This window comes from Ursus arctos, unplaced genomic scaffold, assembly GCF_023065955.2.
Source record: "Ursus arctos isolate Adak ecotype North America unplaced genomic scaffold, UrsArc2.0 scaffold_30, whole genome shotgun sequence".
NCBI classification, from domain to species: Eukaryota; Metazoa; Chordata; class Mammalia; order Carnivora; family Ursidae; genus Ursus; species Ursus arctos.
Window position 1 is genome coordinate 26,644,157 of NW_026622986.1, and position 20,413 is coordinate 26,664,569.

Genomic DNA, 20,413 nt, shown 5'->3' on the forward strand with positions numbered 1-20,413 from the left:
GTGCTCTGGAGAGAAGGCGAGGGAAACGAGCCTCTAGGGGGGAAGCAGGTGCGTGTCGGCAGGTTGCTGGAAACCTGTCTGAATCTGGTCTCGGGATGCCCTGGAACGGGGGGCAGCTGGCCCAGGGGGGCAAAACACTCATTTCTAGGAGGCAGACCTTCCTTTGGGTAAGAGGCCAAGGTTGGCAAGGGCCACGTGCTCAGCCAGCGGAGTCCTCGAGTGGGAAGCCGTGGGCCTGCGGGGTAGGCGTGTGCATGAGCGGGGCGGCCGCCCTGGTGAACGGCGACCGCAAAGCACAGCTGGGTAAACTGCCTGAAAGAGTGGCCACCAGCTGGCCACGGGTGTCGGTGCTTGACCACGTGGTGGCCGCTCCTGCCCCGTCATGGGTCTCTCCCGCTCTCAAATCCAGTAGCGCCGTTTTACGTTCCGTAAGGACGCCGTGCTGGTTCTCTAACCGCAAGTCCAATCTGGGGTACTGTGGGAAGCTCACTGCCAACTTGCTCAGCTGAGCCCCAGAGCAGAAAGAAGGGAGGAACGGGTCTACTCCCTGCATTTACGTCCTAATGTCTTCAGAAGGGTGGGAAGACACTCATTTTTCGAAGGCAAAAGGTTCGGAGAAAAATACCCCTGGTCTTATTCTAGTTTTAACCTAGTTTCCCGCTGTCAACGGGGGAATTGTATATCACCCCCAAAAATGAAATAATCTTTCCCGTAAGATACTTTAATGTTGTCTTTTTAAAAAGTGACAGTGTGCATTCTATGTACGTATCAACCTCAATATTTCAGTAAAAGTGAACAATTCCATTTCACAACTGAGAGAACTAAATAAAGATGACACAACTTGCTCCAAGTCAGTCTTTCAACTCCTGGTCAAAACGTCCACATACTCTAGAAAGAAAATGAAACTGTAACTCTTCTAGTACCTTCTCCAGATGACCTGTTTTTTAAACCTGTGTCCTGGGTATGAACGTCTTCGTCTCCTGCACGACAAGTTTAAATTCCTAACCCCCATGTGCTGTCAATACGTCTCCATCCCAAGTTCCTGGCGCCTCCCCAGCCCGGGCCTCCGTGTGCTCACGTCTGGGTGGGGAAGGAGGTGTTCCTGGTGCACAGCGCTGACTCGACTCGGCAGGGTCCTCCTGCCCGCTCGTGACAGACCCCACGCACTGCTCCAGCGCCAGGGGACAGCCATCGAGGAGGGTGTGACTCCATCCCTCCGACCACCTTCCGCCTCAGCCCATCGTGTCCCCTCTCGTTGGCTTCTTCCTGTTCGCTTACGTTCTGGCTCCTCGTTAGCCTAGAAATAGGTTTCAGTTTCCTTCAGTGTCCTCTCTGTCCTGACCCTGATGCGTTTATAGACTTTTTTTTAATCACTACCTTTCATGAAGATATCACAGATAAATACGTCATTCTTGCCTCCCGTCCCACATTCCTCCTCTCTCACCGCCTCCAGACCTGTGGCATCTACTCCACAGCAGTGACTGGGCCCCGCAAGGGGTGACCGACGGCCTAACCGCGACATTCAAATACCCCTTCTGTGCGCTCACTTCCGTGACCTTCTTGCTTGAAAGTTTGCGCAGTCCCCTGATACTGCGCTGCCAGCACGGGGTTCCTCCCGTCCGCCCCCCAGATCCAGTCATCAGCCAGCGCGGCGTCCCCAGTCTCCTCCTCAGCTGCGTGGGACTCTCCCTGAGTGGTATCACCCACCCCACGCTTAGCTCAGTCCACCTCACCCCCATGGCTGATCTTCAACCCACTTTTCTAGCTCTGAGCTCCACGACAAACTCAGTGGCCAGGTATCCAAGCACTTGGTGGGTGTATTTGCACGAAAGGCCTGTTTGCAACGTGTGCAAAATTGAATCATCATCTGCTACGAATTTTCTCTTCTCCTGCCTCCCCTCTCTCTACTCCTGAGAACACCGTGCCACTGGTCCCCCACACTCAAGGCGCTCCTGTCCCCTTCTGCCCCTCCTCTCTGTCCCCACTCACATCCAGTCAGTGCTCAAGTCCCATGGCAGACTTCCATGTGCTCAAAGTCCTTAGACGCTCTTCACGGCCCACCAGAGAAAGTTCTGGCTACTTAGCCACAGCGTTTGGGGCCTCTCTGGTCATTACTTCCCATACCTCTCACGCTTGGGAACAAGGAGATAAATTTCCATTTGCTAGCTAAGTCCTTTTTCTGTATTTTCTCACGTTTGACACATTTCCTAGATCTTCTATTCCTTTTTGACATCTCAAGGTCTGACCTAGACTTAAGATTTGGGCTCAGATGTCAGCTTTCCTATTAAAAATTTCCCCACCTCAAGACAGAACCTCTCCTATCACTGATACTTGTACCTTATCTGACTTTCTGCTTTTCAACTAGATCGATCCGGGTGGTGCATTTTGCTTATTTTTTTGCATGTGGCCACTGCATCTGGTTTATAGCGGTTCATGGGATTAAACCATCTGTGAGCTAAACGTTCCAGCTTTCTTGCTTTCAAGTCTTGAAACATGGGCCATAGATCACAAACCTCTGGGAAGCTGTGACTGGCCACTTTTGTTGGCAAAAGTTGGTTGCTTTCCCACCTGATATAAAATACAATTAAGCGATTAATACGTGCTTTTTACCCGCACTAGCAGCAATAACCTGGCTCTGTAAGACAGCACCATGGGTAGTTTAGTGGGGAAGAACCTCGCTGCGTTGTACAGAAAATACACCTCTGAGCTTGTACCAAGCACATCACCAAGGGAGCCGATGTGGGTCTGCCGCACAACGCAGGAGACCGTGCAGAACGTTACTGGCAATGGATGCCCAATACCAGGGACAGCACAGGCGTCAGAGCCGCTCCAAGCAAACATACAAAGAACGAGAGCCAATGCCTGAAAATACAAACAAGTGTCCCCAAAACGAGGCAGGAGCAAAGCACTGAGAGGCACGCATGCAGGACCCGTCCGGCCCCGGGACGACGGGACAAGCAGGGCTCAGGTGGAATCGGCTTGAGGAAGTCCGAGCGCAGGCTCCGCAGAGAAGTGGTGATCCGTCAGCGTCTCTACCCCTCAGCCGGGCAGCTTTCGGAAGCCCTGGATCAGCTCAGGACTGTTGGAGACGGCAGTCTGCCCCAGGTCGGGGGCACGTCACCAGCGGCGCGGGCTGCCCGCCGACCGTGCACGGCTGCTCTGAGAGCAACAGCGGAGGGCCCTCCGGTCGCTCGCGGCGCCAGGATGACTTCGGGAATGAGCTGCCGACGTGGCCCCACAGACTTGTCATTTTCTTGGAGCTAAGTGAAACGTCGGGGGATTCCACATCCAAACCCCCAGCACTCGCTGAGGCCAGCGCCACTCCCCCAGCTGGGAGGCATTTACGTGTCTTTTGGTTTGTTTTTAAACCCTAGAACCAGGATGACCAACGCCAAATAAAGAACCACTTACTAGACAGACTGCTCCCAGTTACTTTTTCTTCCCCCAAATCGGTTTTGAGTGCCTAAGAACTTTGGAAATCATTCACTTTTCAAAAAATGCTTCTGTTGAGCAGCCAGAGAGCAGACGTGCGTACACTTCCTATCTGGACCCCCACCGCCGGCCGCATCTGCTCTAGGGGTGCGCACCTTGTCAGGGCTCCTTGCTGTGTTAAAGGTGCTGAACAACGGGCAACGCTTACGGAAGAGGGAGAAAGCCGAGGAAGAAGATTCCTCCCTTCCCCGCTTTGGTCTAATTCGCAAAATTTTAACAGAATGTAACCAAAGGCACCAGTTATGGTTTAGTAAAGGGCGTCAGTGTTACAGTTTATATTTCAAGGCTCACCAAACACCTGACCATAGCGGACATGTGGCTTTCTGAAGAACTAATGTTAGAATATAAAGTAGACGAGGGCGGGGATTTTTGTCTGCGTGGTCCACCGTGATGGGTTTCAAACGCCTAGAACAGTCCCAGGTGCACAGGAGACGTTCAGCAAATATGTGCGGAATGGATGAAAAAATATATCCGGAAATCATAGTTACTATGGCGACATTTTATTTATGGAGCTTTTACATCATGTTCAACTCCATTAACGTCAATGAAAATAAAGGGATCCCTGTAATGTCAGGAGCAAGTTAACACATGGAAACCTTCTAGAAAAAAAAAGTCTTGAGAGCTGCAGGAAGTGAGCAAAGGATGGGATTGTCAGTTCTCTTTCCAGAGCAATAGGGTGTAAGGCGGTTAGATTCAACCCCACAAATAAATAGCTAATTTTAACAACCTTTCTGACTAAAACACTTAAAAAGTGTGGCTAATGATGGGGAAAACTGACTGGTTTTTGAGGCTCTTCTTTGGTAACAAGCAATGAAGAAAGAGGAGCGTCTGGAGGAAAACGGGGGGGTCAGAGACGCAGGTCAAGGCAGGAGCACCCTGGACAGCCGACAGGGCTCCTGCCTTCGCTGACCAGCGCGCGTGCGCGGAGGGCGACGTGGCCTGAGCGAGGCGCACGTGCGTTAGGGCGCCGCGTGAGAAGGATCTCTCCGTGAACCTCAAACAGCCCCCACGGAGGGGCCGCCGTTTCCTCGGGACTGTGTCCATCACGGCCTTCAAGGGGGCAGGCGACCTCTTGAAGACAGGGAGATCAAAATATCACCTCGACCTAAAGGGAGAACTATGTGAAAAGCCGACGGTGGGAACGGAAAAAATCCCAACACTTTAAAGTGCCTTAAATACTATCGAAAGAAATTATCTGTTATCTTGAAGTGTGCACTTGATTGAGTGCACTTACGGAAGCATTTGGAGAATTTTAAAACATCTTAAAAAAAAAAACGAAGGCGGTCAGAGGCATAACGGGCATGAACGCAATATTACGTTTGAGACAGAAAGTGCCAGACGTGTGCCTGTGTGGTAAGGATAATGCTCCCTCCCAAGCCCTCAAAATCAACAGGCAGAAACAACAAATCCACGAGCCGGGGAGAAGACCAATATTATCATCTTTCTTTAAGACCTCACCGCACACGTAGACAATTTCTCCTTTATACCAACACAGAGACACATTCCTCAAAAACAGGTTCAAAATTTGGAGAAGAAATGACCCAAGAATTAATTAAATAGGAGAATGAAGTAAACACAGGAAGAATTATCATATCAAAATAAAAGACAAGAAACACGATTAAATTAGGCTTCAAAAGACCCGTGAGAAACCCATAAAAGGCATAATATGCATTTACCTGGTTTTTATTCTTTCATGATTTAATTTCTAATTTTATTCACTACCATCTGATAATTGCATGAAACACTTATTCTAACCCTGGGCAATTTAAACTATTTTAATTTTTATTTCAAGGCCATGAGACAAAGGAACCTATTTATTGCCTAAGGGGATTTTTTTTTTTTTTAACAAAAATTAAAGCTTAATCTTTCATGTTTTAAAGCATGGACTGTTTAAAATCATTTATAATAATGCTGTAAGGAGACTATGCCTGGGTATGCAAAACTGAAATGATAAATTCACAATTATTAAAAAAATTAATAGTTTGGGGGATTGACTTGTCCCTTTCAAGATGGATTGGTCAGAAGTGTAGGGGACATCTTTAAAAACAGGGTAAAGCCAGGGCCTGTGTGGGAGCCATGCGAAGGGGCATCAGGGCATTTCACAGATGGACCGGATCCTTAGTGGTACAAAGATGGCAGGTCCTGTTTTCTATTATTTAAAAATAAATAATGGCATTGGCCTTGGGAACTACTTCATCCCCCTTCTATTTCACAGGAAATTGCTTTGATGAAGAGGAGGGTCATGAATCCTACCAACCACATTTTCTGTGACTTTGAAAAAGTCCCTGATGGAAATTAGACAAATAATTTACTTTCACTTAAATGCCAGATTTTTTTAGTTACGCTTAAGAAAAATAATTGAAATGTAGATTTAAAATCGTGCTGCTACACTTCAGGATTCTAATGAAATACTTTCAGCTATTATGCAAAGCATTGCTCAACAGAGAGGAGAAAAACCACTTTCTATGGTACCTCAGCAGAATTTATGGAAAGGCAGAACGCCTTACCTCAAAGGTAAGGACACTTTGCTATGGGGAGAAGGAGGAAAACAGATCTCAGGACGCAATTTCCCTTTCAGTAAGAGCTCAGGAAAAACTTGAAAATGGTCAAATGTGTTTAAAGTTCCTCAAACACATAGGCCATCTTCCTCAGCTGTCTGAGTAACCCCCACTGGAAGAAGGTTCCAGTGTATTTGAGCCACTGACCCCACTGGATGGAGTGTGCGTGGATCCAGGGACGTGGCGGCCCCCCTCCTCGCTGCCCCCCCCCGCCATGGCTTCCTTGCTGGTGAGCCATGGCGCCACTTCCTTCCCACCTTCTCGCTTGCTCCGTCTTCACCTGAATGCCCCTCCCCCAGTTAACCATGTGGCCCCTCTCACCGCCTTCACTCTCCACCAGTCTGTCCGGTATGTCTTCCCAGCACCGTGGGGCACATACGAGGCGTGCTGACTGCTGACTGTCTGAGATCCCTAACCTAGTGCAAGACACTTGAGAGCAGGGAGCATGTCTGCTGTGCTTCCCCGGCCCCCCCGCAGGGCCAGTGCTGGACACCAGACAGCCCCTTGGAGCTGTTATCTGTCAACTCCGCTGTCTACACCAACTCATGTCCTGTTTGCATTTGACTTCTTAAACTGACACGTCTTCTTTTAAAGAATGAAATGTTCAAATATTAGTTCTGATTCCCCGGAGCCAGGCACATTTGAGCCCAAATATCACAATGAGAGAACATATTTTAATAAAGTCAAATGAACTCTCACAAGCAAACAGTAGGCCACATACCATTAGCCAAAATGTCCACTTATGATAATGGTCCGTCTCTGGGATGGCAGAACAATTTTTATGTCACTACAATACCAAATATATCAAAGTTACAGACTTTAAGGGCTGGTGGTCCAAACTGTGGGCTAAAAGTCTCCTTGCCATTTAAGGAAAAGTTTTCTTTTTTTCTCCACCTTACTGTCAATGACATGGTCAGTTTCTGCTGGTTACTCTTGATAAAAGGAAGAGGAGATGAAGACCAAGGTTGGAAAAATTATAATAATTCACTTTTGCCAAATACAGCTAACATTGTTTTCTTTTTTTTTAAACAGCTAATCCTCTTTATTTTTATATAAGCAAATAAAAAGCAATCAGATTATAAATGACTTTTTTTCTCTCCAAGTAAAACAGAGTTAAAAATATCAGCTTTTGACTAAAGATACAATAAAATGTGTGTATGATACTTTGTGCTCTTTCAATGTAATCATTCCACAGTCCTCATAGGGAAGATAAACATCCTTATTTAAGGAAATGCTTTTCAATCTGATTTATAAAACAAGGAAATCAGTGAGGTCAAATGTTTAATTCGCTTTTAAGAAAAGTCACAACTATTTTTATAAAGGGGAGTTTACGTCAAAGATGGCTATTTTTTTTTTTTTAAAGATTTTATTTATTTGACAGAGAGAGAGAGCACAAGCAGGGGGAGCAGCAGAGGGAGAGAGAGAAGCAGGCTCCCCGCTGAACAGGGAGCCAGAGGACACGGGGCTCGACCCCAGGACCCTGGGATCATGACCTGAGCTGAAGGCAGACACTTAACCTACTGAGCCACCCAGGCGCCCTGAAAGATGTCTATTTCTCAAACAGGGTCACTGGAGGATTATTTAAGTAATAAATTTATCTACTGCATTAGAGTTGTGACTTAATTTGCTGGGGGGGATAAAAAACAGCTGAAAGTTGATTTTTTGGAAATACCATCTACTGCACCAAACGAGGCCTGCATATAGTAACGGTACATTTTGGAAGACGTTTTAGAGAACGAAGTCAACACAGTTCTGCGCTACAGCTGGGAGAGGACAGGGCGTGGAAGACGAGTTCCCTGGCCTCTCGTAAATGTCCCTGAGACGTGTCTCTGCAGACCGGACTCGGGGAAATGTGTGTGACACCCAGTGTTTCATCACCAAGCCAGAGGCTGTGGCTTTCGAGGGGTGCACAGGCTCCCCCGCTTCCCATGGTCAAAAGACTTAAGAAAGCCGGCCCGCCGTGGGCTGTGCATATTTTGGGGTCTCCTGAGAGCAAGCCCCGCGCTAGCCCACTGGAACTTCTTCCACATCCCTCCAGTGTTCTGGGCGGAGCTGGCAGAGGCCTGTGGGCTTTGCAGAGCTGGGAGGGAGCCCGGCCAGCGCCCAACCGTCCTCCCCCATGCACCCGGGGTGGGCGGGGAAGCTCATCTATCAAGGCCTAGAACATTCAGAGAGGAAGAAAAGCCAGCAAAACAGTTTTTAAGACACAAATCATGGTATCTAAGCAACCACATTATGTCTGGCTCGGATGAAAAGAAAAATGGCATCTGCTTTTGAATAAGGCGACAACATTTCCGAGGAGAGAGACTTTAAATTGCATCGCCCAGAAGGCGACCGGGAGCCAACAACAAGGATGGTCCTCTGTAGACCGCGGGTTTTGAAAGCAAACGGGCAGGGGCAGGACGGAGCGGCTGTGAAACAGAACGCTGGAATAATTAGGGATTTTGAGATGCAACAGAGAGTTCTTGAACTGCTAAGGACCACAACAAAGACGGCTGAACAAACAGGAGGCAGAGAGGGAGGCCCTTCCTGCGGGCGCCCGCTGGAAGCTGACCGGACCGCCCGGCCGCTACGCGGGGTGAGCGGGAGCACGGTGGAGACGGCCCCCCCAGAGCACTCTCTTCTTTGTCTGCCTCAGACAATCAAACCCACAGGCAACCGCGCTCCGCGTCTTTAGGAAACTTCACACGGATCCAGCCCCACCCCCCACGCCCAGGGCGCGCCCCCCTGGCCCTGACACCTGCAGCCCACCCTGGGCGCGATCCTCCCCGCGGTCCCAGAGGGGGGGCACCCCCTTACCGGGACTGGTGAGGGCTCCGAGGGCGCTGCTCGTGGTGGACAGAGGGTTTGCATTGGTGGTGGTGGCTGAGGTCTGGGCCGCGGCTGCGGCCGCCGCCAGCGTTGCCAGGTTCTGTAACTGCAGAGCATTCATGCCTGCGGAGGGAAGAGAAACGTGTGTCAGCAAGAGGCCTGCTGGGCCGGGCTCCAAACACGAGGGCCGACGACGAGAGCCGGGGCCCCGGGCAGCAGGCCCTGCGACGGCATGCTCTGCCCAGCTGCCTCGGGGACTCGGGCGCCACCACGCTTCCCAGCGGAGCCGCCTACTGTGTGCCCGGCTGCCTGTCCTCACCCAGGGCGCATCCCGACTGCCCGCGCCCGGGGCTGCAGCGATCAGCGGGAAAGACGAGAAGAGTCCGCGTGTGCACCGGCCATGCAGCTGTCAGGAAACCGTGAGCCGGGGCTGGGCGGCGGCAGGACGGGCCACCGGGGGAGCCCCTCGGTAGCCCCGGGGAGGTTAAGAGCCCTGCTCTGAACTCGAGCTGCCGTGGCTTCCTGGCTCTGCCACTTTCCCAGCTGTGGGACTCCGGGCAAATTGCTTCCCCTCTTCGTTTCCTGCTTAGCGGGTGGCACTGCTCACTGCTTCTCACCTCCACGGGCCATGTGCAGATTAAACGAGATGAAGAACGCCACTCGCTCGGCACCGGGACGGGCACAGGTCAACACCGGTGTTAGCGACCCTCACTGTCATTACTGCCACCGATGTCCTCTCCACACTTACTGTAAACGTGAACTCTAAAATGTGACCACGGTAGGAACTCACAAAACATCCGATGAATAAAAAAATGAATGAATAAAAACGGCAGCACTGTCCTATTTTTATTCATCAAGCGCTTGTATTTGCATTTTTGTGTTTTAAAGCAGGACCGTGTTTAACTAGAACGGACCACTGGCTAGTGAAAATGAAGAAAAGAAGAGCAGGGAGAAGTGAAACTTCGCAAGAACACGAGGGTGGGATCAGCTGGGATCTAGGGGTGTCACCGGTCACGGGGAGGCTGCCTGGCCTGGGCAGGGTAGCTCAGGGGTGGTGCCCGCATCGCCTCCCACCTCTGTTTCTCAGCCCAAGGGTCTCTGAACATTCAGTCTTTGTCCATGATTCACTTCACACTAAAGTCCATTCAAGAAGCAGGCTGGGGGTGATGGTGAATGGAATGGTGAGAGAATATTCTAGCAACATACCTGGGAAAGCCCCCAGCCACGGGCATGGAGCCCTCCACCTAAGCATGGCTCAGAGCACGGCTGCTAGGCTCACTTATCCTGCTCCTCCAGCCCAGCTGCCTCAGTCACAACCCACTTCTACTCAGAAAAGAGTTCCTGATGTCTTTGCTGCGAAATCGTTCCTCATTTTGCTCAAAACGACACTGTCTTCTTCCAGGAGACATCCAGCCTTCTTGACTTAGGCTGAAAGCCAAACACCTGTTTTTCAAAATCCACTTAGGGCCTGGGGCTGCTTAGAAGCAGCACGCAGGTATTTGTGGGTTCCTGTTAACTTCTGTGAGGAAAGTGCACACCTCACCAACCCTGTATTGTCCAGTCAGTGCAACTGGGAACAAAGCTCTCTCCCCCTCCCCCTGCTCAAGGGGCAGACAGGGTCATGTCTATGAGGACGTGGAACTTGAGGAAGCTTGGTCTTATTTTTCTGAGGTACTTGAGGCAAATGGGGGAGGCACGGGAGCTGCCTGGCCTCAGGGCAGGCCCACCTGGACCAGCAAGGGGCTCAGCTCCTACAGGAGCCCGAACGCACTTCACACCTGCGTGTGCGGACAGGGCCAGGCTTCGAGTGATGTTGGGGGTGAGGTATGTTCACTTGGACCCATCTGTCCCTTCTTGGCCCTCTTGTGACTAACAGTCACTCTACTGCTTTAATGGCATAAACCGCATAACCAGACTACGTCACCAACACTCAGCTGTGCTGACAGGGGGACGGTTCAGCCCCGAAACGAGTTAACGGTAAGCAGAGCCCTTCTCCTGGTTCGGGTCAGAGGGCCTCCAAGACAGCTCCTCTGACCTGGCCTGTGCGGGCCACGGTGCGTGGCGGGAACGTATCCCGTCATTCGGGTCAGAGACTCAGGTCCTGGGCCGAGGCTGACGGTCGTGGACCCGAGTCTGGGGAGGCGCTCCTGCCGCCCCGCACGGCCTCCCTCTGAAGAAGACCGAGAGTCTACATTCAAGCCCTTCTGTGTGCTAGCGGCAAAGTCACTAATGTGACTCGTGGCATTCACCACATCTTACCGTGACCTTACGTGTAGAGATCTCTTACCCTCAACCAGATACGAACTCTCTGAGGACTAAGATTCTGTCTGTCCACCTATGCAGACAGACAGACACACAGCTGGACACATAGCAGGCGATGGGTGAATCTATGCAGGAAGAAGGGATGGGGTATCAAGCGGTATGAAATTTTCATGAACCGCAATAAAGAGGGCCATCCACAGACCCAGCTGAGTTGCAGTTTTCTCCACCGTTCGTCCTTCAGTATTTATAACAGCTTTCTCTATTGACTGTTTCCCTCAATTGTCATTAATCCATTCTCCAAATATTTATTAGAACTATGCGTCTTCCTTATCTCACCACTGGCGTTGCTGGAGCCCAGCTGACAACACCCTGGTTTTCTATTCCACTGTCCTCTCTGCTGGCACATCCAGGGCCGAGGCCTGGTGTGTCACCCTCTGGCTCCCCTCTGCCCTTCCTCCCACGTGTCGCCATCCAAGGGAGCCTGCCGTCCTATTCCACCTTTCCCTGCCTCCACCCAGAAAGGCCAGGCAGAGGGACCTCAGCTCTGGGGTACCACCATGGGGCGGGGGGCAACTGTGTTCAATGATCACACTGCAAGGAAAGGAAAAACATGGGCCCAAGGAAGCAGAGAGGGAGAGTGGGGAGAGGTCACTGTGAGGGCCAGCATCTGGGGGGCTTGGGGGAAAAGGAAGAGGGGAAGGATTAGATGCAGAGATGCAGCGGGCAGGAGGACCCACGCGTGTCCATCTGCTCATCCGTCTGTCTTTCCGCCTACCTGTACATCCATCCATCCATTCATTCCTTCATCCACCTATCTACCCACCTGTCTATCCACCCATCCATCCATCCGTCTGTCTATCCATTCAGCAGATACTGAAGGCCGTGCCAGGCCAGCCTCTCGGCACTGTATGGAGGACGAGGTGGAAGACAAGACCGTGTCTACCCCGAAGAAAGTTGCTGTATATCGGAGCAAGGAGAAGCCAGGGACCGGAGGGTAATCCTCCTTTGTGTGTTTCTGGAAATAGGCCCACACTCGGAAGCTCATTGTCAGTAGTCGGCTGGGATGAGAGGAGCAGAGGAAAGCACTGGGCAGCTGAAGGAGACAGGGGCTCCCCCGTGGAGGACCGTGCCATTCCTTCCATTCTAGTCTTTTCCTGGTCCTGGGTGCTGACCCTGGGAGGTTCACACCCCCCGCCCCACCGAGAAGCGCATGCTCAACAGGTCCAGGTGGTAGGTGGACAGGGCGGCTTCCTTGCCCACTTTCTGGAGTGAGGACCAGTTCCCAGCCTTCTGGGAGGACCCCCCCACCTTCTGCTTTCCGGCCTGTCCTGTGTGGCCTGGGCTGCACAGCCTTCCCTGCTGGAGACAAGAGCCACTATTTCCCAGAGGCGGTGTGGGCTGGTCAAGAGGCGTGCATGCCCCGCTCTCAGACACATGGGTTTAATTCCTGACCACCTGTTGCCCTGAGCAGACTGGCCCCACTGTGTGCACCTCAGATCCCCCACATGTGCAGTGGGACCAAAACACAACGCCCCTCTGGAGGGTTGAGAGGTTCAATGCTTTGGCAACACGCCAAGCTCGAAGCACAGCGCCTAGCGCGGAGGAAGCCAACGGAGGAAGCCCTTCCAGCTGAACATCGCCGCGACACGGCCTCGACCGCGGTAATGGTGCTGAGAAGCACGCACGTGCCGGGCACGCTCCTCATGCTTACGCGCTCCCTTAGTGTTCGTGACAAACCTGTGTGACCCTCCACACGCTACAGGCAGAGAAAACAGAGGCCCGGAGAGGCGCAGCCCTGGGGAAGCGGAGGAACCTTCCGCTGTCGCTCACCACGAGCCCGGCCTCTCCCTGCCACCGCCGCCTCCCCACGCGGGCTCCTTCTGTCCTTGTGGTTCCATCCGCAGCTCCTCTCCCCGCCCCCTCCTCAGGGTCTTTGTATCCACTTACTTCACTCAACTCTGCACCTTGGAGTTGAGGGGGGATGGGGCGGAGGAGGGAAGGGGTGGTGGGACACAGGGCTTCCAAAGGAAGCGTGCCTGGGGCACTCCAAGTCCACGTTGACCACTGGCCTGCAGTGGCCCCGTGCGCGTCCAACGGCACGCACACACGGAGGGAAGCTGCAGGGAGGTGGCTGAGCCTGAGTCCCGCTTGCTGGACCCCCAGGATATGACGGGCAGCCTCCTCAGCCTCCCTGCTCGGTTCAGGGCTCAGGTCCCAGGGAGCAGGGCCCGGGGTGTATGGTCTCCAGTGGGAGCTGAGAACGGAGTTAACCAGAAACCGTGTCACACCTGTGTCCTGCATCTTTCTCTCTACATCGCAGAATCGATCCTTTAATTTCTTAATGTGATTTCCTTTTCCATCCATTACCAGAATCCCTAACATAAGAGACCACTGGTTCTGGATTCCTCGGGGAACAAATGGGCCGTGACCTCTTTCTCATGAGTCCCGAGCAGTCGCAGGGCTGTGTCCCTCCCGTCCATGCACTCACTGCTCAGCTTTGCTCCGGGTCCCTAACCTTCGTCCACCAAGGGGGCAGGGGGCTGGGAACTCCCTGAAAGCGTATGAAAAAGCATGTGTGGCATGGGCACCACGTTCCTGGTGACAGATCTTTGAGGTGAAGAAGCTCCCTCCTACCAAGAGGCATGGGTTCTGGTAGAAAATCAACGAGCGGAGGGCCTGGCTCGGGCAGCGGCCGTGACGCGGGGTGGAGTGGGAGATCCGAGGAGCTCAGGGCTCGGAATTGACTGTGCGGAGGAGGGAAACCGGGACAGAAACAGCTCTAGCTTCCGTTTAGAACAAAGACGAACGCACAAACAAGACTGCGCAAAGAAGCCAAATGAGCCAGAGACTCTCCTAGAACTTTCCGGCTGAGGCTGATCCCAAGGGGCACTCACACTGAGGCGGGCCAGGAGCCTAAGGCAGCGGGTCACCCCCCTCTGCAGGGCTCACTGTGGGCTGGCCACGGGGCAACGAGGCTCCTGTTCCCCGCGGCGTGGACTTCTGTCCAGCCCGACGGAGAGCCGAGGCTCGTCCTCTAGTGTGTCGCTCCAGGAAGACAGCCTCCCATGAGTGGCAAGGGCCTTCTCAATGCTGCTGGCACACCACTCATGTCACAGGGCCAGTCCTGGGGTACACTGAGCGCCCGACAAGTTCCCCCAGGGCACAGGGATCTGGACCCTTCCTTGCCAACAGCGCACAAGCCAGGTGGTGGATGTTTGGCTCTTCCTGCCCCCTCCTGTGCTCCCATAGCCAGTGTGGACATCACACATACTATCAGTCCTACTGAGGGAAGGTCCTCGGGGGCCCCTGCTGCTTCCAGAAAAGGCACCTGCCCGGAGTAGGGAAAGCAGCCCCATAGCTACATGCCCTCAACCCTCTCCCTCTTCAACCACACCAGACCATCTGCGGCACCTCTGGCTTTCTGACGTCAAGTATTTGACACTCAGGCACACTGGCCTGCTCCGGAGGCTTGAATCCTCTCCCCCCTGGATTCTTGCCTCCTCTGGGCCCAGCCAACACAGGTGGCCCTGGCTGCAGGCCATCTCACGGGGCTCTCTGCAGCCCCACTTCTATTGTTTCCTGTCGTTTTCTTGTGTCTTTGGGGTGTGTGAGCCACCTTGTTCCTCCCTCTCCCAGCTCCCTTCATGGACTCTCCAGGTCGTCTGCCCACCGGTCGTCCTCTCTGTCATGCCTACACAGCGACCTGGAGGGGGCGCCCTTCGGAGCGGCCTCACCAGGGAGCCAGCTTAAGCCTGGGGAACGGCTGTCTCCCAAGAAAAGCAACCACTTTTAACCTCACCAAGCACTCTGCTCTGAGGGGTGCCACACAAACCAGGGGCAACAATCTGGGTGACTAGAAATACAAAACATTTAAATACATTTTATGAACTCCCACAGCATGCCAAGACCAAGATGGTAAAAAAAAAAAAAAGGGGGGGGGGCGGAATATAGGCATTCAACTTTTCATTCATTACTTGGGAAAAGAAAAATCTTTCTCCAGACGAAGAAATGATGTACAAAACAGATGTGCAATATGCCTACTTGAAATTTAAGATTTAAAAAAATTATTTATAAGGAGAAGGGCATGAAAATTTAATTTAATGTTCACCTTAGGTAATTTTGTGTCTTATTGTTCATAGCAATTACCATAAATCTGCATATCAATAAGCAAGAACAGATGTCAGTTGCTACAAGTGCTTGCCAATCAGGTCTGTTAAAAAGTGACAGATGGGTGGTTATGGAATGTTCTCATAAGGCCTATTAGCACATTCGCAGGAAGCCTCTGCGGTGAGAGGGTGGGAGGCTCCACTCCGGGGAAGGCCCAGTGATCTTCGCGAATGCAGAGCCCACACCTCACCAGGCAGGTGCCTCCGAGCACGAAGACCCTCAGCCCTCCCACCCTGCACTGGCGTCTACAGACGTCTCCCCCCCCGCGCCACGTGTCGCAGCCGCTCCAGGATGGCCCTCTCTGGGGACAGGATCACACACGGATGAAGTTCTGCTGTTTTCGGGAAAGCACTATGCTGTACACTTTCACTGTTACTTTTCAAAACGTAGGCCAGACATTCTGGAAGGGAGTTCCTACCAGCTTTGCTGACTATGCGAAATGCGGCAGTGTTGTCTCGTCTGTCAACAGACAAACTCTTTTTGGTTGTACCTCTGTCAATCAACAGATAAACTCTCCTTCCTTGGAGCTCTGAACATCTTTAATTTCTTTAATAACACTTCCGCGTGCCAGAAAAAAACCCCCAAAACTGCCCTAACAAGAAACAGCCCACTCTGAACACATGTGAGATGCCTTCCAGAATGAAGGGACGTGTCTCCGTCTGCACCGTGCTGGCGCGCTCTCTACGACTGACCTATGGCTTGGATTTGTTATTTGGCCCGTGAAACGGTTTGCAGGGGAAGGTCACTGCAGCCTGTGTTTGTGCGAACACATCTGCATTTGCTGAGCCATGGAGCGCCCCTGTGCAGGCTTCGGGGCCCTGCGGAGCTCGGGGTTCGGACCTGCCCCTTCCTGGCGCAGTGACTTGGGGCAAATTTGTTAGTGACCCTCGAACTCGTCGGCCGCCCCATTTGGGACGCGGGATGCCAGTGCTGGTAGCTTCCCTGGAGCTCTGCAGCTCAGTGCGTCCCGAGCCCTGTCTGCTGCTGCGGTCTCACAGCCTTATTATCGAACATTTTTCTACGTCAGTTTTTCAACTGCAATGTATAACGACGCGCAGGTTTTGTCCTTGGCTGCCGTGAGGGTCAACTGTGGCCGATTTCAAGGAGCGCTGTTAAAACCGGAATTGTGAATATGACCTCTGCTATCCAACGCGAGGCTCTTCCGAGAGGACGGCGGTTATAAAAGAAATTAATGACCGAAAAGTCACTTTTCCCTAATTTCTTCTTCTTCAGGAAAAAAAAAAATCCAGACTCTCAGCCCAAAGTTTCTGGGATTTCAGAAATTTGTGGGACAAACATCACAGTTGGGTGAGAGATGGACAAGTTTTTCTTAGAGGTTTTAAGGGGGGAAATAAAGTCCATCAACTTTAAGGATGTGCAGAAAGTATACGGGAAAGCATTCAGCTCCTAAAGATTTGAGCCTAATCTAGTTTCTGCCCTTAAATTCCATACTCAGTAAAGGTTCCTTTCTATAAAATCACGAAACACATGGGAAGTTATTTTTAGTTTGAAAGGGAAACGGTAAATTATTTTGGGGAAATAAATATAGTTGATGCCTCATTCCATTTTATTGAGACAAATACTTCATGACTTGTCATCGAAAATTTCTTTTTCTTTCTTTTTTTGCCTTTATTTTCTGCTCAACCAGAAAGCATTTTACTCATTCCAATGAGACGGTTTAGACTTTAGTGATAAACACCAAACTCCTGAAGGACAGACTGTTATATTTTGAGACTTGTTCATCAAAAATTATTGCTGGTTTCTGAAATGATGTTTCTCTCTCTTTGGTGAGAGTGTTCCAAGCCGGACTGCGTGAACTTTACAAGCTGAGTTTATTTTATGATCCCGTAAGACATAAAAACTGCATTTGAATCATGGAGGTGCCCATGTGAACTGTGCCCCAGCCTCAATCCCTCAGCAAGCATTTTAACCTCAGGTGGGACTGGGCATAAATGGCCTCTTGGATTTCTTCCTGTCGCTTCCACTGGAAGTCAGGGACCATGCGCTCGGTCACGTGTTTGATATTGTACCAACTACTGCCAAATCCTTGACAACTCAACCATGAAGATACTGTCATTAATTTATATAATGTTTTCTTGGCTTGGACGTAAGACTAAAGTCAAATTTCTCAATGGAAAAAACAGCACGTTTAACTTAAGCTCCCCTGGGAATGTATCCAAAACACCAATTTGCATTTGTCCATTTATAAATATATTCACCCATCCACTCAAAAATAGTCAGGTGCAGCTTTCAGCAGAGCCGGGCTGAGTTCCTCTTGGGGCCTGATGGCCTGGGAGTGTTTGGGGAGGTGGGGGAGGAAAGGAAGGAAGGAAGGGCTTTAGGGTACCCCTCCCATATTATGTGGGGTATCAGGGAAGCCTCCTTTTATTTAAAGATTTATTTAAGAGAGAAAGAGAGGGAGAGAGCATGAGAGCGAGCGGGGTGGGGGGCAGAGGGCAAGAGAGAATCTCAAGCAGATCCTGCACGGAGCACGGAGCCCAACTCGGGGCTTGATCTCACGACCCTGAGATCATGTCCTGAGAGGAAATCAAGAGTCAGATGCTCAACTGACTGAGCCACCAAGCACCCAAGGGAAGCCTCGTTCAGAGAGGTACTTCTAGTACCAGTTCACTTTATAACACTGGTCCGGATGATTGGCAAAGACAAACGTTAAGTCCAACCGTGGTGAGAAGACGAAAGAGCAGGCGATATAACTTGCGTTTATTGGCAAAAACAAAATATAGTCCAAACCACAGTGTTTCAAATAGGAAGATGAAACTTGATTTTTCCCTATGAATGAAGAAACCAACATTCTGGAAACCGCCAAGCAGACGGAGCCTTGACATCGACATTCTTGATACTCTAAACATTTAAGGTGATGGTAGGTAACGGACCTCCGCTCGGCATTTGATTTCACAGCTTGTGCAGACTCAGTGCGCTGAATTTTGTATGCTGAAGGTTCAAGAGAGGGGTATTTTGGAAGGCGCGGAGCATTTACAGAATGTCTTTGAATTAGCCATCTGCTCATGCCCCTTCTAAGGTGACTCCCGGATACCCTCAGTTTTTAAATGAACACACAGAGCACGTAAATGCTAACATCCTGACCTGTAGCTGGCAAGGCCGGGGGGCCCACGATCTAATGAAATATGACAGGGCGCTCGGTCCAGCTGGGAAGACGCGCTGGGCAGTCGCCTCTGGACCCAGTGACCTTCACCCAGTGACCTTCTCTGCGTAATTCAACTGTCCGAGTGGGAGAGCCGGAGGCTTCCTCTAAGGAAAGACCCTCATTTTGGATCTGGGCGGGTCCATACCATTCGAAGGAAAAATAAATCTTGCAATGGCTGAAAACGTGACAAATCTTCCCATTTATTGTACAGCTTGCATTCCGGAGTTTTTCTTTTTAAAACACAGAGAACTCCCTGGATATTTTACTTTTGTCTCTCCAATTCCCTTCACAGAACCAAAAATTAACCATTCGGTGTGATCCTTAGCGCCAAGGCCAGCTTCCCAAACTGTATGCGGAAAGATACTGCTGAAAGACCAAACTACTTACCATTTTAACATATATTTTTTTCCTAGTAAACCAAAAAGCAGTATTACAATAAAACAAGCTGGCAGTGTCAGGAGATTTAAAGCCCAATGAATAATTCTGCATTTTTTTTTTTTTTTAACCGTGGGCCAGTACATCCTGTCTGACAACAGGTTCCATCAGTCTGTGGGGCCTCAGGGGAAGGCTGGGCTGACGATCACAGAACACACGTGAGGAAGAAGTCCTTCCAGATCCAAAGTGAAACAAGCAAACCAACAAAACCAAGGATAGTTATTTAGAAAAAAAAAAAAAGAGAGAGAGAAAAAAAAAAAGAGTTTTCATAGTGACAGGAAAAAAAAATCCTGGCTTTTATTCTGTACCTTCAAGTTCCATCTCATTGAGTCAGGGTGTCCTTCATTAAAAACAAATGGTGCTTGATTCTAATGTGCCAAAAATCTGTTCTTCTCCTTGCCTTCTCCCCCATCTTTCTGGAATCACACTTGGTAAGAGCGGCCTCACTGCTCCTCACAGCAGGCGAACGGCACCTGTGTTCTGCCCGATTGTGCGGGTCGACGTCCCTGGCCCCTGGAGGTCAGGGTCGGAGCCTGGAAGGTGCCAGTGACCTTTCACTAACCACGGCACCTCAATTACTACTGACGCAGCTCATTATACAAAGAAATCCTTTCTGAGCCAGCTTGCAAATCCAGCCCCACTTTGATTTTCTCGAGAACAAAGATTATACTTGCACATAAAAGCTTCTGATACAAGCTTCTGTCAACTGGGGTACCGCAGGAAAAAAAGGCACCCTGTTAATTGTCTATGGCTATCAGGGGACCGCAAACTGTATCAAAGATAGGCCTGCAATCTTGCCTTTCACGACGGAGGGCAGAATATTTATTGACTGCTTCTTATTAAAATTTTAGAAGGACGTCAATCATTTTGGCTGCCCTGGATAGAAGGAATCTTGTTGGAAATTCCCCAGCAATCAGTCCCATTAACAAACAAAACCAGCCAACACCCCAGGAGGATACCACGGAGGGCTGCGCAGCCCGTCTGGCTCCCACGGCTGGAGAAGCCCGAGGTGCAAGAGCAGCTCCCCAGCAGTGGGCACTAACCGTAATGCCCGAATCCGGAGGCGAACAGGGTGCTAATCGCTCTCTGTTCTTGCTTGGCCCGGCTTGTTTTCTTGGCCCTCTGAAGCCACCCACACTCAGACAACAGCACAGTCCAAAGCAAAGGCATGTGTTGCGACTTACCAGCCATCTGCTGAATGCCACTGAACGCACCCAGGTTGCTGGAGGAGGTGGCCTGCTGCAGAAGCTGCAAAGGGAGAGAAAAGCGAGCCGTCAGACCCAAGTGGAGACAGGACGTGGCAGCTTCCGAACCCGAGGGGGGCCCCGTCCAGCTTCCTGTACATGTATACAGTCGCTTGCTGCTTCCTATTCAGGGACTGAAGGTTCCCTCAGTTGGGGCTGTAAATCCGTATTAATGTCTAATCTCTATTAAGAAACACAGACACCGGGGAAACTCAGGAACACTGCTGCCTTAAAACAATCAATTTAGTCTTTTTAACAACCAGGTGTTACATCTATTG

The 20,413-nt window shown here is 51.0% G+C and overlaps 1 protein-coding gene across 17 annotated transcripts in view; it reads right to left on the reverse strand.

Moving 5' to 3' along the window:
* CELF2 (CUGBP Elav-like family member 2) overlaps positions 1-20,413 on the reverse strand; it is a 556,236-nt gene that overhangs the window by 33,960 nt on the left and 501,863 nt on the right. For all 17 annotated transcript variants that reach the window (XM_044392047.3, XM_057304588.1, XM_026478623.4 and 14 more), the window contains 2 exons: positions 20,076-20,139; positions 8,850-8,984 (listed from right to left, as the gene is read on the reverse strand). In XM_044392047.3, the coding sequence (XP_044247982.2) occupies positions 8,850-8,984; positions 20,076-20,139 (199 nt within the window). The remainder of the gene's footprint in view (positions 1-8,849; positions 8,985-20,075; positions 20,140-20,413) is intronic.